The sequence below is a fragment of the Salmo salar genome, chromosome 11 (assembly GCF_965601325.2).
Source record: "Salmo salar chromosome 11, fSalSal1, whole genome shotgun sequence".
Taxonomy (NCBI): domain Eukaryota; kingdom Metazoa; phylum Chordata; class Actinopteri; order Salmoniformes; family Salmonidae; genus Salmo; species Salmo salar.
The window spans coordinates 5,995,248-6,012,823 of NC_138301.1; the positions used below are offsets into that span (position 1 = coordinate 5,995,248).

The 17,576-nt window shown below is 43.0% G+C and overlaps 1 protein-coding gene across 1 annotated transcript in view; it reads right to left on the reverse strand.

Moving 5' to 3' along the window:
• LOC106561901 (low-density lipoprotein receptor-related protein 4-like) overlaps window positions 1-17,576 on the reverse strand; it is a 278,722-nt gene that overhangs the window by 15,820 nt on the left and 245,326 nt on the right. Inside the window, 9 exon segments of the mRNA XM_014126232.3 lie at window positions 5,678-5,822; window positions 6,131-6,239; window positions 8,612-8,746; window positions 8,919-9,137; window positions 12,259-12,562; window positions 13,031-13,256; window positions 15,213-15,375; window positions 15,675-15,846; window positions 16,184-16,270. Coding sequence (XP_013981707.2) covers window positions 5,678-5,822; window positions 6,131-6,239; window positions 8,612-8,746; window positions 8,919-9,137; window positions 12,259-12,562; window positions 13,031-13,256; window positions 15,213-15,375; window positions 15,675-15,846; window positions 16,184-16,270 — 1,560 coding nt within the window.

The window sequence follows — 17,576 nt, forward strand, 5'->3', positions numbered from 1 at the left end:
GTTATTACTACTGCCCAGAAACTAGAATATGCATATAATTATTGGCTTTGGATAGAAAACAAAAAAAGTTTAAAGTTTCTAAAACTGTTTGAATGGTGTCTGTGAGTATAACAGAACTCATATGGCAGGCAAAAACCTGAGAAGATTCCTTAGAGGAAGTGGCCTCTCTGACCATTTCTTGGCCTTCTACACTCTCTTTATTGAAAATTGAGGATCTCTGCTGTAACGTGACACTTCCAACGGCTCCCATAGGCTCTCAGAAGGCGGCAAACTGCTGAATGATGCCTTTGGAGCCCCTGGCTGAAAAACAGTAGCGCATTTGGATAATGGTCGATCAGAGAACAATGAGACTGAGGCGCGTGCACGAGGCGACACCATGTTTTTATTTTTTCATCTTTGAACTAAAACAGGGTTTCCTGGTCGGAATATTATCGCTTTTTTACGAGAAAAATCGCACAAAAATTGATTTTAAACAGCGTTTGACATGCTTCGAAGTACGGTAATGGAATATTTTGAAATTTTTTGTCACGAAACGCGCCGGGCGCATCACCCTTTGTTACCCTTCGGATAGTGTCTTGAACGCACAACAAAACGCCGCTATTTGGATATAACTATGGTTATTTGGAACCAAACCAACATTTGTTATTGAAGTAGAAGTCCTGGGAGTGCATTCTGACGAAGAACAGCAAAGGTAATCCAATTTTTCTTATAGTAAATCTGAGTTTGGTGAGTACCAAACTTGGTGGGTGTCAAAATAGCTAGCCTGTGATGGCGAGCTATCTACTCAGAATATTGCAAAATGTGCTTTCACCGAAAAGCTATTTTAAAATCGGACACCGCGATTGCATAAAGGAGTTCTGTATCTATAATTCGCACCGGAAGTGTTCGGTGGGAATGCTAGTTCTGAACGTCACATGCTAATGTAAAAAGCTGGTTTTTGATATAAATATGAACTTGATTGAACAAAACATGCATGTATTGTATAACATAATGTCCTAGGAGTGTCATCTAATGAAGATCATCATTAAGCAATGGCTTTTTTCTGGCCACTCTTCCGAAAAGCCCAGCTCTGTGGAGTGTACGGCTTAGTGGTCCTATGGATAGATACTCCAATCTCCGCTGTGGAGTTTTGCAGCTCCTTCAGGGTTGTCTTTGGTCTCTTTGTTGCGTCTCTGATTAATGCCCTCCTTGCCTGGTCTGTGAGTTTGTGGGCGGCCCACTCTTGGCAGGTTTGTTGTAGTGCCATATTCTTTCAATTTTTTAAATAAGGGATTTAATGGTGCTCCGTGGGATGTTCAAAGTTTTGGATATTTTTTTACAACCCAACCCTGATCTGTACTTCTCCACAACTTTGTCCTTGATCTGTTTGGAGAGCTCCTTGGTCTTCATGGTACCGTTTGCTTGGTGGTGCCCCTTGCTTAGTGGTGTTGCAGACTCTGGGGCCTTTCAGAACAGGTCTGAGATCATGTGCCACTTAGATTGCACACAGGTGGACTTTATTTAACTAATTATGTGACTTCTGAAGGTAATGTGTTGCACCAGATCTTATTTAGGGGCTTCATAGCAAAGGGGGTAAATACATATGCACGCACCACATTTCCGATTAAATTTGAAAGAAGTAACTTTTTTCATTTCACTTCACCAATTTGGACTATTTTGTGTATGTCCATTACATGAAATCCAAATAAAAATCCATTTAAATTACAGGTTGTAATGCAACAAAATAGGAAAAACGCCAAGGGGATGAATACTTTTGCAAGGCACTGTATTACATAACACACACTTCCTTGAATGTGACCAACAGTATAAGGTGAAAGCTTAAATACACTGCTGCTACTCTCTGTTTATCATATATGCATAGTCATTATAACTATACACTCATGTACAGTGGGGGAAAAAAGTATTTGATCCCCTGCTGATTTTGTACGCTTGCCCACTTACAAAGAAATGATCAGTCTATAATTTTAATAGTAGGTTTATTTGAACAGTGAGAGACAGAATAACAACAAATAATCCTGAACAACACATGTCAAAAATGCTATAAAAAGATTTGCATTTTTAATGAGGGAAATAAGTATTTGACCCCTCTGCAAAACATGACTTAGTATTTGGTGGCAAAACCCTTGTTGGCAATCACAGAGGTCAGACGTTTATTGTAGTTGGCCACCAGGTTTGCACACATCTCAGGAGGGATTTTGTCCCACTCCTCTTTGCAGATCTTCTCCAAGTCATTAAGGTTTTGAGGCTGACGTTTGGCATCTCGAACCTTCAGCTCCCTCCACAGATTTTCTATGGGATTTAGGTCTGAGACTGGCTAGGCCACTCCAGGACCTTAATGTGCTCCTTCTTGAGCCACTCCTTTGTTGCCTTGGCCGTGTGTTTTGGGTCATTGTCATGCTGGAATACCCATCCATGACCCATTTTCAATGCCCTGGCTGAGGAAAGGAGGTTCTCACCCAATATTTGATGGTACATGGCCTCGTCCATCGTCCCTTTGATGCCGTGAAGTTGTCCTGTCCCCTTAGCAGAAAAACACCCCCAAAGCATAATGTTTCCACTTCCATGTTTGACGGTGAAGATGGTGTTCTTGGGGTCATAGGCAGCATTCCTCCTCCTCCAAACACGGCGAGTTGAGTTGATGTCAAAGAGCTCCCTTTTGGTCTCATCTGACCACAACACTTTCACCAGTTGTCCTCTGAGTCATTCAGATGTTCATTGGCAAACTTCAGACAAGCATGTATATGTATTCTTGAGCAGGGGGACCTTGCGGGCGCTGCAGGATTTCAGTCCTTCACGGCGTAATGTGTTACCAATTGTTTTCTTGGTGACTATGGTCCCAGCTGCCTTGAGATCATTGCCAAGATCCTCCTGTGTAGTTCTGGGCTGATTCCTCACTGTTCTCATGATCATTGCAACTCCACGAGGTGAGATCTTGCGTGGAGCCCCAGGCCGAGGGATATTGACAGTTCTTTTGTGTTTCTTCCATTTGCGAATAATCGCACCAACTGTTGTCACCTTCTCACCAAGCTGCTTGGCGATGGTCTTGTAGCCCATTCCAGCCTTGTGTAGGTCTACAATCTTGTCCCTGACATCCTTGGAGAGCTCTTTGGTCTTGGCCATGGTGGAGAGTTTGGAATCTCATTGATTGATTGCTTCTGTGGACAGGTGTCTTTTTTACAGGTAACAAGCTGCGGTTAGGAGCACTCCCTTTAACCTGTTGGGTCTAGGGGGCAGCATTTGCACGTCTGGATAAAAAAAATGTACCCGATTTAATCTGGTTACTAATCCTACCCAGTAACTAGAATATGCATATACTTATTATATATGGATAGAAAACACTCTAAAGTTTCCAAAACTGTTTGAATGGTGTCTGTGAGTATAACAGAACTCATTTGGCAGGCAAAACCCTGAGACATTTTCTGACAGGAAGTGGATACCTGATGTGTTGTATTGACTTTAAACCTATCCCATTGAAAAACACAGGGGTTTAGGAATATTTTGGCACTTCCTATTGCTTCCACTAGATGTCACCAGCCTTTACAAAGTGTTTTGAGTCTTCTGGAGGGAGATCTGACCGAACAAGAGCCATGGAACGGTGATGTCCCATTAGACACCTGGCGCGCTAGTTCATGTTGGGTACCCTCGTTCCAATACGTTATAAAAGAGTATGCATTCGTCCACCTTGAATATTATTCATGTTCTGGTTAAAAAAGGCCCTAATGATTTATGCTATACAACGTTTGACATGTTTGAACGAACGGAAATATATTTTTTCCCCTCGTTCATGACGAGAAGTCCGGCTGGCTTACATCATGTGCTAACGAGACGGAGATTTTTGGACATAAATGATGAGCTTTTTTGAACAAAACTACATTCGTTATGGACCTGTGATACCTGGAAGTGACATCTGATGAAGAGAATCAAAGGTAATGGATTATTTACATAGTATTTTCGATTTTAGATCTCCCCAACATGACGTCTAGTCTGTATCGCAACGCGTATTTTTCTGGGCGCAGTGCTCAGATTATTGCAAAGTGTGATTTCCCAGTAAGGTTATTTTTAAATCTGGCAAGTTGATTGCGTTCAAGAGATGTAAATCTATAATTCTTTAAATGACAATATAATATTTTACCAATGTTTTCTAATTTTAATTATTTAATTTCTGACGCTGACTTGACTGCCGGTTATTGGAGGGAAACGATTTCCTCAACATCAATGCCATAGTAAAACGCTGTTTTTGTATATAAATATGAACTTGATAGAACTAAAAATGCATGCATTGTCTAACATAATGTCCTAGGAGTGTCATCTGATGGAGATTGTAAAAGGTTAGTGCATCATTTTAGCTGGTTTTATGGTTTTGGTGACCCTGTCTTTGACTTGACAAAACATTACACACAACTCTTGTAAATGTACTGTCCTAACATACTCTAAATTTATGCTTTCGCCGTAAAACCTTTTTGAAATCGTAAAACGTGGTTAGATTAAGGAGATGTTTATCTTTCAAATGGTGTAACATAGTTGTATTTTTGAAAAATTTGAATTTTGATATTTATTTGGATTCAAATTTGCCGCTCTTGAAATGCACCTGCTGTTGATGGAGTGCACCACGGGTGGCACGCTAGCGTCCCACCTAGCCCCAAGAGGTTTGATTGCTTCTGTGGACAGGTGTCTTTTATACAGGTAACAAGCTGAGATTGGGAGCACTCCCTTTAAGAGTGTGCTCCTAATCTCAGCTCGTTACCTGTATAAAAGACACCTGGGAGCCAGAAATCTTTCTGATTGAGAGGGGGTCAAATACTTATTTCCCTCATTAAAATGCAAATCAATTTATAACATTTCTGACATGCGTTTTTCTGGATATTTTTGTTGTTATTCTGTCTCTCACTGTTCAAATAAACCTACCATTAAAATTATAGACTGATCCTTTCTTTGTCAGTGGGCAAATGTACAAAATCAGCAGGGGATCAAATACTTTTTTCCCCCACTGTACATACTACCTCAATTGGGCCGACCAACCACTGCTCCCGCACACAGGCTAACCAGGCTATCTGCATTGTGTCCCACCCACCACCCGCCAACCCCTCTTTTACACTACTGCTACTCTCTGTTCATCATATATGCATAGTCACTTTAACCATATCTACATGTACATACTACCTCAATCAGCTTGACTAACCGTGGTCTGTATGTAGCCTCGCTACTTCTATAGCCTCGCTACTGTATAAAGCCTGTCTTTTATACTGTTGTTTTTATTTCTTTACCTACCTATTGTTCACCTAATACCTTTTTTGCACTATATGTTAGAGCCTGTAAGTAAGCATTTCACTGTAAGGTCTACACCTGTTGTATTCGGCGCATGTGACAAATAAACTTTGATTTGAGAGAAAAAAAATGTAACTCCCAGAAATGCCTCATTAACACTGTCACTGTGGCGATACCACAATGGTGGTTGAAGGTAGAAGCTGGCTCTAATCATCTAGGATCAGATTACCCTCAATGCTAATCTTCGCCATAAGAAGATGAACAAATACTTGAACCGGTATCAGTAGTTAGGGGCAACTTAGCACTCGCTCAAGGGCAAAGTTTCCCCAATCCTAACCTTAATCATTAGTCGGGAAAATGCTAAAATGACTCAAGATCAGCGACTAGGGGCAACTTCACCCTGCTCCCTTACCGCTCTGCCTCTGTGGTGAGACTACGATGATGTCCATGAGGCCCTCCACGTTGGCCAGCACGGTCTCCTTGCTGCGGCCAGTGTGTTTGTCCACACGCTGGATGGACTTAGTCTGCCAGTCCGTCCAGTAGATCCAACGGTCTTGCTGCGAGAGTCGGGAGAAAGGGGTTAGAGGGGAGGACACCGGCTTCAACTGGGGGAACAAGGTAGAGAAAAAGAGTGGAGAGAAAAAAAAACACAGACGAGGAGGAAGAGAGAGAGGGAGGAAGAAAATGAAGGTCAGAGATGAAGGGAATTAGAATGGTTCAGTTTTATGGTTCAGTACGAGTGGAGGAGGAGGGAGAGCAAGTGAGGCAGTGAACAAACAAGCTAGTGGAGGAGGAATAAGAGCAAGTGAGTGGATGAAGCAGCCAGGGGTAGGGGTCAAGTGATTGATTGACAGCTGGGGGGTACCTGTGTGAGGGCGAAGGGGTGGGACACAGGGCTGACGAGGATTTGACGGAGCTTTCCGTTTAGGTCGGAACTCTCAATGCGGTCCAAGTGAGCATCCACCCAGAAGATCCTACACACACACACACACGGAGGAGTTAAACACACATTCATAGTACATATACATACTAGGCAAAAATACTTTACAGAGATATTAGACAGAGATGAGAGGGATTTAACAGGAACTGACATCAAAGCTATCCTATCAAGAGGCCAGAAAACTCTTGTACTATGATTTACTACACAAAACAGAATGTTCTGCAGAAAATAATTAGATTTTCTCGGCTGAGATCTGCTTTGTATGCTGTTAAGCCCTAATATTTTCAGTCTTTCTCTCCCTCTTTTCCTGTCTCTGACTGTCACACTCTCCGTCCCGCTTCCTCTGTGGATTGCCATTTATTGGGATGAGTCTTGTCCTGGAGGCAGAACTGAGCAATGTTTGCTAGATGGGCCAGCTGCAGTGTCAAAATTGGCTATATTGTAAAAATTCATGAAAACAAAACTTTGCTTTTTGGTCTTAATCAAATTGGCTAGGGGGCAGTATTTTCACGGACGGATAAAAAACGTACCCGATTTAATCTGATTAGTACTCCTGCCCAGAAACTAGAATATGCATATAATTATTCGCTTTGGATAGAAAACACTCCAAAGTTTCTAAAACTGTTTGAATGGTGTCTGTGAGTATAACAGAACTCATTTGGCAGGCCAAAACCTGAGAAGATTCTGTACAGGAAGTACCCTGTCTGACCATTTCTTGGCCTTGTTGATTATCTCTATCTATTACAGGGGATCTCTGCTCTTACGTGACACTTTCTACGGCTCACATGGACTCTCAGAAGGCGGCAAAATGCTGAATCGTGGCTTTGCAGGCTCTGGCTGAAACAAAGTTGTGCGTTTGGATAGTGGCTGGTTACAGTACTGTGAGACTCAGGCTCGTGCCCGCGTCGACCGAAAGCTTTGTTTTCTTTCCTCTGTTTAGCTAAACGGAGATTCCCGGTCGGAATATTATCGCTTTTTTACGAGAAAAATGGCATAAAAATGGATTTTAAACAGCGGTTGACATGCTTGGAAGTACGATAATGGAATATTTAGAAATCTTTTGTCACGAATTGCGCCATGCTCGCGACCCTGATTTACCATTTCGGATAGTGTCTTGAACGCACGAACAAAACGCCGCAATTTGGATATAACGATGGATTGTTTTGGACCAAACCAACATTTGTTATTAAAGTAGCAGTCCTGGGAGTGCATTCTGACGAAGACAACAAAGGTAATGAAACTTTTGTAATAGTAAATCGGAGTTTGATCAGGGCTAAACTTGGTCGGTGTCTAAATGGCTAGCCGTGATGGCTGGGCTATCTACTGAGAATATTGCAAAATGTGCTTTCACCGAAAAGCTATTTTAAATTCGGACATATCGAGTGCATAGAGGAGTTCTGTATCTATAATTCTTAAAATAATTGTTATGTTTTTTGTGAACGTTTATCGTGAGTAATTTAGTAAATTCACCGGATGTTTGCGGGGGGTATGCTAGTTCTGAACGTCACATGCTAATGTAAAAAAGCAGTTTTTTGATATAAATATGAACTTTATTTAACAAAACTTGCATGCATTGTATAACATAATGTCCTAGGGTTGTCATCTGATGAAGATCATCAAAGGTTAGTGCTGCATTTAGCTGTGGTTTTGTTTTTTTGTGACATTATATGCTAGCTTGAAAAATGGGTGTCTGATTATTTCTGGCTGGGTACTCTGCTGACATAATCTAATGTTTTGCTTTCGTTGTAAAGCCTTTTTGAAATCGGACAGTGTGGTTAGATTAACGAGAGTCTTGTCTTTAAAATGCTGTAAAATAGTCACATGTTTGAAAAATTGAAGTTTTCAGATTTTAGAGGAATTTGTATTTCGCGCCACGCCCATCATTGGATATTGGAGCAGGTGTTCCGCTAGCGGAACGTCTAGATGTAAGAGGTTAAAGTTAATTTAATTGATGGGCTAGGCATTAGGGTTAGCAGTGTGGTTAAGGCAGATTATGACTTTGTGGCTGTGCCAGCTAGTGACCACTCTGGAAGGCTGCCCCCAGAACAAGATTTATTACCAAAAACTATACCTGTGCTCCCTTTCTCCCTACCATTCCCTCTCTCTCCTGTATCTTTGTCTGCCATTACCTTATTCCTTCCCTCTCTCTCTCCCTACCTACCACTCCTTCTCTCTCCTGTATCTGTGTCTCTCATTCCCTCTCTCTCCTTTATCTCTGTCTGTCATTCCCTTATTCCCACCCTCCCTACCAATCCCTCCTGTATATCTGTCTGTCATTCCCTTATTCCCGCCCTTCCTCCCTACCACTGCCACTCTCTTCTTTATCTCTCTCTGTCATTCCCTTATTCCCTCCCTGTCACCATCCCCCTCCCTTCCACTCTCTCCCTCCCACTCTCTGTTTCTAACCTGTGTGTGTCGTAATCCAGTGTGAGTCCGTTGGGCCAGCCCAGGTCTGTGTTAATCAGAACTTTACGGTCTGATCCATCTAGGTGTGCCCGCTCAATCTTAGCAATGTGACCCCAGTCTGTCCAGAACAGGTACCTAGAGAGACCAATGAAACAATGACAACCCAGTTCCCACCCCCCCCCCCACACACACAAACACGCACTTACAAACACTCACAAAACCAAGCTCTTCCACTATACCCTTCCACCCTTTTCCCTCAACCTTAACGCTTTCCCCCCTCTATCCCTCCTCCTCTCCCCCCTCTCACCCTTTGCTGGGAAACACAGCGATGGCCCTGGGTTCATCCAGGCTGTTGTTGACTAGTACTTTGCGGCTGGTCCCGTCCAGTCGTGCCACCTCGATGGTGTTGCGACCTGTGTCTGTCCAGTACATATTCCTGGTCACCCAGTCCACAGCTAGACCATCAGTGGTCTTCAGACCCTGGCTTATCACTGTCTCCATCCCTGTACCATCCAGGTTGGCCCGTCTGACCAGCACATGAGAAGTTAAGTCAATCAATGAATCAATCAATCAACAAATCAATTATTAAATTAAATCTTATTGGTAGAGTGCCTAACTATTGCTTGAATACATTAATTGCAAAGAGTTAAAACCCCAAATAGTAAGAAAAAGTGACAAGGAGGAATTAACTGTTGGAATGCATGCATGTGTGTGTGTGAGTAAGAGTGTACTGTACATATTGTGTGTGTGTATACACTGAGTGTACAATCATTAGGAACACCTGGTCTTTACATGACAGACTGACCAGGTGAATCCAATTGAAAGCTATGATGCCTTATTGATGTCACATTTTGAACCACTTCAATCAGTGTAGATGAAGGGGAGGAGAAAGGTTAAAGATAGATTTTTAAGCCTTGAGACAAAAGAGACATGGATTGTGTATGTGTGCCATTCAGACGGTGAATGGGCAAGACAAAAGATTCAAGTGCCTTTGAACAGGGTATGGTAGTAGGTGCCAGGCGCACTGGTTTGAGTGTGTCAAGAACTGCAACACTGCTGGGTTTTTCACACTCAACAGTTTCGTGTGTATCAAGAATGGCCCACCACCCAAAGGACATCCAGCCAATGGCAGACCAGTGGTTGAAAACAGGTCATTGATAAAAGAGGACAAAGGAGGCAGACACAAATTGTGCAGAGCAACAGACGGACAGCCCAGTACAACATTGGTCCCCAAAGACCCATCAAATGATGCACAACTCATCGTACCTTGACACAAATGGGGTATGGCAGCCGATGACCTTAGAGTTCCACTTCTTTCAGCAAGAAACTGCAGTTGCAGTGCGCTAAGGAACGAAAACACTGGAAACTGCAGAATTGAAAAAACATCGCCTGGTTTGATGAATCCCGGTTCCTGCTATTTCACGCTGATGGGGGGACTAGGGTATGGAGAAAACTACATGAGTACATGCATCCATCATGCTGCGTTTCAACATTGCAGGCTGATGGTGGTGGTATGATGGTGTGGGGTATGTTTTCATGGCACATATTAGGTCCCTTGATAAAAGTGGAGCTACGTTTGAATGCTACAGGATATCTAAACATCATTGCCAAATAGGTGCATCCATTCATGGCAGCTACAGCGAGGGAAAAAAGTATTTTATCCCCTGCTGATTTTGTAAGTTTGCCCACTGACAAAGAAATGATCATACTATAATTTTAATGGTAGGTTTATTTGAACAGTGAAAGAAAGAATAACAACAATAAAATCCAGAAAAACGCATGTCAAAAATGTTCTAAATTGATTTGCATTTTAATGAGGGAAAAAAGTATTTGACCCCCTCTCAATCAGAAAGATTTCTGGCTCCCAGTTGTCTTTTATATAGGTAACGAGCTGAGATTAGGAGCACACTCTTAAAGGGAGTGCTGCTAATCTCAGATTGTTACCTGTATAAAAGACACCTGTCCACAGAAGCAATCAATCAATCAGATTCCAAACTCTCCACCATGGCCAAGACCAAAGAGCTCTCCAAGGATGTCAGGGACAAGATTGTAGACCTACACAAGGCTGGAATGGGCTACAAGACCATCGACAAGCAGCTTGGTGAGAAGGTGACAACAGTTGGTGTGATTATTCGCAAATGGAAGAAACACAAAAGAACTGTCAACATCCATCGGCCTGGGGTTCCATGCAAGATCTCACCTCGTGGAGTTGCAATGATCATGAGAATGGTGAGGAATCAGCCCAGAACTACACGGGAGGATCTTGGCAATGATCTCAAGGCAGCTGGGACCATAGTCACCAAGAAAACAATTGGTAACACACTACACTGTGAAGGACTGAAATCCTGCAGCGCCCGCAGGTCCCCCTGCTCAAGAAAGCACATATACATGCTTGTCTGAAGTTTGCCAATGAACATCTGAATGATTCAGAGGACAACTGGGTGAAAGTGTTGTGGTCAGGTGAGACCAAAATGGAGCTCTTTGGCATCAACTCAACTTGCCGTGTTTGGAGGAGGAGGAATGCTGCCTATGACCCCAAGAAAACCATCCCCACCGTCAAACATGGAGGTGGAAACATTATGCTTTGGGGGTGTTTTTCTGCTAAGGGGACAGGACAACTTCACCTCATCAAAGGGACGATGGACGGGGCCATGTACTGTCAAATCTTGGGTGAGAATCTCCTTCCCTCAGCCAGGGCATTGAAAATGGGTCGTGGATGGGTATTCCAGCATGACAATGACCCAAAACACACGGCCAAGGCAACAAAGGAGTGGCTCAAGAAGAAGCACATTAAGGTCCTGGAGTTGCCTAGCCAGTCTCCAGACCTTAATCCCATAGAAAATCTGTGGAGGGAGCTGAAGGTTCGAGTTGCCCAACGTCAGCCTCGAAACCTTAATGACTTGGGGAATATCTGCAAAGAGGAGTGGGACAAAATCCCTCCTGAGATGTGTACAAACCTAGTGGCCAACGACAAGAAACGTCTGACCTCTGTGATTGCCAACAAGGGTTTTGCCACCAAGTACTAAGTCATGTTTTGCAGAGGGGTCAAATACTTATTTCCCTCATTAAAATGCAAATCATTTTATAACATTTTTTGACATGTGTTTTTCAGGATTTTTTTGTTGTTATTCTGTATCTCACTGTTCAAATAAACCTACCATTATAATTATAGACTGATCATTTCTTTGTCAGTGGGCAAACGTACAAAATCAGCAGGGGATCAAATACTTTTTTCCCTCACTGTATGTATCCATCTGCAACTATATATTTTTTCAGCTGGATAATGCCCCATGTCACAAGGCTAGGATTGTCCAGGAATGGTTCCACAAACATGACAGTGAATTCTGCTTACTTCAGTGGCCTGCCCAGTCACAAGATCTCAATCCAATTGCGCATCTGTGGGATGAGATGGAACGATCTATTTGGTTTAGAGATCCACTACCAGCCAACTTGACACAACTGTGGGAAGCATTAGTCAACATGGGCCAGCATCCCTGTGGAACATTTTGACACCTTGTAGAGTCCATGCCCAAACAAATTGAGGCTGTTCTGAGGGCAAAAGTGGGTGCAACTCAATATTAGGAAGGTGTTTCTAATGTTTTGTACACTCAGTGTATATTGTGCGTGTGAGTGTCTTTTTAGCATACCTGATAACATCCAGGCTGACATCGGTGTAGTACAGCTTCCCGTCCACGCTGTCGTAGTCCAGTGAGATGACGTTGTGCAGCTCGGGCATGGGCACATGCACGTCCGTGTGGTCATCTGTGTCCAGGGAGATGCGTCGCACGCTGACCCGGTTGGAGAAGAGCAGGTAGGTCTCGGGGGAGTCGTCACATGACCTGGCATCCCCCTTTAGGAGGATGCCGGTGGGACAGGCACAGGAAGTACCATTGGGGCGGGGCAGACACATGTGGCTACAGCCCCCGTTCATTCTACCACACTTATTGAAACCTGGAGAGGGGGAGGAAGGAGCAAACCAAGTCAGACTTTTGTTGCAGGTACACAAATAGGGGTAGCAGCAGAATATTTACTGGTTTCAAGACATTCCCATTACATACAGGCAACTGATTCCATTGAAAGTGAAGTGAGAGAGGGAAGACGAACAATAAATAGAGAATACAGGGGACAAATGGAGGACAGCAAATGGGTAAGTGCCACTCAATTCCAAACACACACCAACCAAACAACCTTACCAGATTTTTTGCAGTCGTGTGATTTTCTAAAATTAAATGATGACAAGTAAGGTCACTCCCATATAATTCTATGGCCACTCCCACTAAGGCCAACTTTGAATGGTTGATGTACAAGGCTTTTATGGGACATGCGCAATAGCCTGGGGACGAGGTTAAACCAAGGCAAACCCCTACCCACACCTTCCTCTTTGCTGTTCCGAGGCCAGTGTGCCATTGAAACACTCACCCAGTGGCTTTTCTCTATCCACGGCCTGTATGTCCATGAGCCCGGGCAGGTTGCTGCGTACAGTGATGGTGTTGGCGCCGGTGGTTTTGTCAGCCCGCTGGATGCTACGGCTCTGCCAGTCGGTCCAATAGATGTGTGGTCCTAGTAGGGTCAGACCATACGGGTGCTGGACTGGGGATACCAGGGTACGGCGGTTCAGCCCGTTCAGGTCTGCCGCCTCGATGCGCTACGGGAGGGAAAAACTTTGTTAATTCACTGACTCAATAGGCCGGTTTCCCAGAGACAGAATAAGCCTAGTCCTGGATTTAAAAAAATAATTCAATGAAGATTCTCCATTCTTCTTCTCTAATAAGAACACATACCTGTCATTTCAGTGGCAAAATGCTTTTGCTATGGTGAGTCCTCTTTAAACATGACCCAGCTGTGTTAGAGCTGGGCTGGAACAAAAGCCTCCACACTCTGTAGCTCTCAGGATTGGATGACCTCTTGCATTATTTATTAAAATGTTATTTAACCAGTCAAGTCAGTTAACTTGTTATGGATAGGGGGCAGTATTTTCACGGCCGGATAAAAAACGTACCTGATTTAATCTGATTATTACTCCTGTCCAGAAACTAGAATATGCATTTAATTATTAGCTTTGGATAGAAAACACTCCAAAGTTTCTAAAACTGTTTGAATGGTGTATGTGAGTATAACAGAACTCATTTGGCAGGCCAAAACCTGAGAAGATTCCAAACAGGAAGAGCCCTCTCTGACCATTTCTTGGCCTTCTTGATCATCTCTATCCAAAACAGGGGATCTCTGCTGTAACGTGACATTTTCTAATGCTCCCATAGGCTCTCAGAAGGGGCCAGAACGTTGAATGATGACTTTGCAGGCCATGGCTGAAAAACAGTAGCGCATTTGGTAAGTGGTCGATCTGAGAACAATGAGACTGGCGCACGCGTGCACGAGACGACTCCATGTTTTCATTTTCAGTCTTTGAACGAAAACAACGACTCCCGGTCGGAATATTATCGCTTTTTTTACGAGAAAAATCGCATAAAAATTGATTTTAAACAGCGTTTGACATGCTTCGAAGTACGGTAATGGAATATTTTGAATTTTTTTGTCACGAAACGCGCCGGGCGTGTCACCCTTCGTTACCCTTCGGATAGTGTCTTGAACGCACAACAAAACACCGCTATTTGGATATAACTATGGATTATTTGGAATCAACCCAACATTTGTTATTGAAGTAGAAGTCCTGGGAGTGCATTCTGATGAAGAACAGCAAAGGTAATCCAATTTTTCTTATAGTAAATCTGAGTTTGGTGAGTACCAAACTTGGTGGGTGTCAAAATAGCTAGCCCGTGATGGCGAGCTATCTACTCAGAATAATGCAAAATGTGCTTTCACCGAAAAGCTATTTTAAAATCGGACACAGCAATTGCATAAAGGAGTTCTGTATCTATAATTCTTAAAATAATTGTTATGTTTTTTGTGAACGTTTATCGTGAGTAATTTAGTAAACTCACCGGAAGTGTTCGGTGGGAATGCTAGTTCTGAACGTCACATGCTAATGTAAAAAGCTTGATTGAACAAAACATGCATGTATTGTATAACATAATGTCCTAGGAGTGTCATCTGATGAAGATCATCAAAGGTTAGTGCTGCATTTAGCTGTCTTCTGGGTTTTTGTGACATTATATGCTAGCTTGAAAAATGGGTGTCTGATTATTTCTGGCTTGGTACTCTGCTGACATAATCTAATATTTCGCTTTTGCTGTAAAGCCTTTTTGAAATTGGACAGTGTGGTTAGATAAAGGAGAGTCTTGTCTTTAAAATGGTGTAAAATAGTCATATGTTTGAAAAATTGAAGTTTTCGGATTTTCGAGGAGTTTGTATTTCGCGCCACGCCTATAATTGGATATTGGAGCAGGTGTTCCGCTAGCGGAACGTCTAGATGTAAGAGTTAAGAACAAATTCTTATTTACAATGATGGCCTACCACGGCCAAACCCTAACCCAGACAATGCTGGGCCAATTGTGCGCTGCCCTATGGGACTCCCAATCACTACCAGTTGTGATACAGCCTGGAATCAAACCAGGGTCTGTAGTGACACCTCTAGCACTGAGATTCAATGCCTTAGACCACAGCGCCACTCGGAAGCTTTAGCTTTTCGGACAGGGTGACTGACCTCTGTGTGAGCGTCGGCCCACAGTACTTGTGAGCCGGCACTGTCGATGGCCAGTCCGTTAGGCCAGCCTAGGTTGTTACTGATCAGAACCAAACGGTCCAAGCCATCCATCGCTGACCGCTCCAACTTAGCATGTTCCCCCCAGTCTGTCCAGTACATATACCTGGAGGAGAGAGAGAGAGAAATTAATGTCACACAGGAAGTCGTTAGAAGACCGACAAAGGAGGGCTAACTATTGCTCAATCTAAATTGCTGGGTTGTAATTCACGACGGGTCAACTTTTATTGCCCTGCAATAAAACACACAGGAACTAACTCTCTCACAGGAACTAACTAACAGTCTGCATATGATTATTCAGTAAATTAATAGTGAAAAACAAGTGCAAAATCAGCACCTGGAGCTAAACACACTGCTGTGCACAGTGAACCTTAATTGACTGACAGCCAAACTCTAACTCCTTACCCCATCTCGTGGTAAAGGGCGATCGCTCGTGGGCTGTCCAGGTTCTGCCAGATCAGAACCTTCCTCATGGAGCCGTCCAGGTTGGCCACCTCGATCCGGTTCGTTCCGGTGTCAGTCCAGTAGATCTTTCGACCCACCGCATCCACCGCCAGACCATCAGTGGTTATCAGACCTGGAGAACGAGAGAAAGAGAGAGGAAGACGGAAGGAAGGAAGGAAAACAAAGAAAGAAAAGTAAAGAGGAAGTGTGGAAGAAAGGAGTGAAGGAGATAAAGTTAGGGAGAAGAGAAAGGATTAGAGGAAGTGAGAGAGAAAGGAGAAAAACAAAGGGTATGCAGAAGTATAGAAGTTGAAATATTTCAGTGCAACAGATCATTTGTTTTGCAATATAGATGAATATTCCTCTATAATACAGCAGAAAGACAAAAAAGACACTAGCCTAGTACTATCTGTAATGTGATTCAGATATGTTTGCTTTATGAAATAAAGTTGATTGATTATTTCCCTCACCTGTAGTGATAATATCCTCATGAGCCGTCCCATTGATGTTAGCTCTACTCACCTTCTTTAGTGTGCTGTCTGACCAGTACACTTTACCTGCAGGGGGCAGTAGACACACACAGCAAGGTTTCAAAGACATACTGTTAGTCACTGTTTAGTGTTAGTGCGTGCAAATGGAACAGCGTGTGCACATCAGTGGAAGCTCCTCAAAGGAGGAAGGGAAGGACCCTCCTCCTCAAAAATATTTAATAGTAAAACATTAAAAAGTTATCCTTTATAGATACAACTATACTAACTATATTCACGTCACCAAATAATTAATTAAAACACTGTTTTGCAATGAAGGTCTACAGTAGCCTCAACAGCACTCTCTGGGGTAGTACCATGGTGTAGCCGGAGGCCAGCTAGATTCCGTCCTTCTCTGGGTACCTTGACTTCAATACAAAATCTAGGAGGCTCATGGTTCTCACCCTCTTCCACAGACTTCCACAGTAATTAAGACAACTTTCAGAGGATGCCCACCAACCTATCAGAGCTCTTGCAGCACGAACTGACATGTTGTGATGTCATGGCTTTAGAAGCTTCTGATAGGCTAATTGACATAATTTGAGTCAATTGGAGGTGTACCTGTGGAGGTGTACCCGTGGACGTATTTCAAGGCCTACCTTCCAACTCAGTGCCTCTCTGCTTGAAACCATGGGAAAATCTAAAGAAATCAGACAAGACCTCAGAAAAATAATTGTAGACCTCCACAAGTCTGGTTCATCCTTGGGAGCAATTTCTAAACGCCTGAAGGTACCACGTTCATCTGTATTATAAATATTATGCAAGTATAAACACCATGGGATCACACAGCCATCATACTGCTCAGGAAGGAGACGCGTTCTGTCTCCTAGAGATGAACGTACTTTTTCAGGTAAAAACTTTAAACTGTAACCTGGATCAGGTTGTCAGTTAACCTACCAGGGTAGTTAAAAACAGCACAGCACACACCCATTAAGAAAATGACTGTAAAAACTGTTAAATCCCCTTGAATTGATGAGGAATTGAAGAATTGTATGGTTGAGAGGGATGAGGCAAATGGTATGGCAATTAAGTCTGGCAGCCCAACTGATTGGCAAACGTACTGCAAATTAAGAAATCATGTGACTAAACTAAATAAAAATAAACTACACTATGAAACAAAGATAAATTCTATAAAGAATGATAGTAAAAAGCTTTGGGGCACCTTAAATTACATTTTGGGAAAAAAAGCCAACTCGGCTCCTTCATTCATTGAATCAAATGGCTCATTCATCACAAAGCCCACTGATATTGCAAACTACTTTCATGACTTTTTCATTGGCAAGATAAGCAAACTTAGGGATGACACACCAGCAACAAACGCTGACACTAGACATCC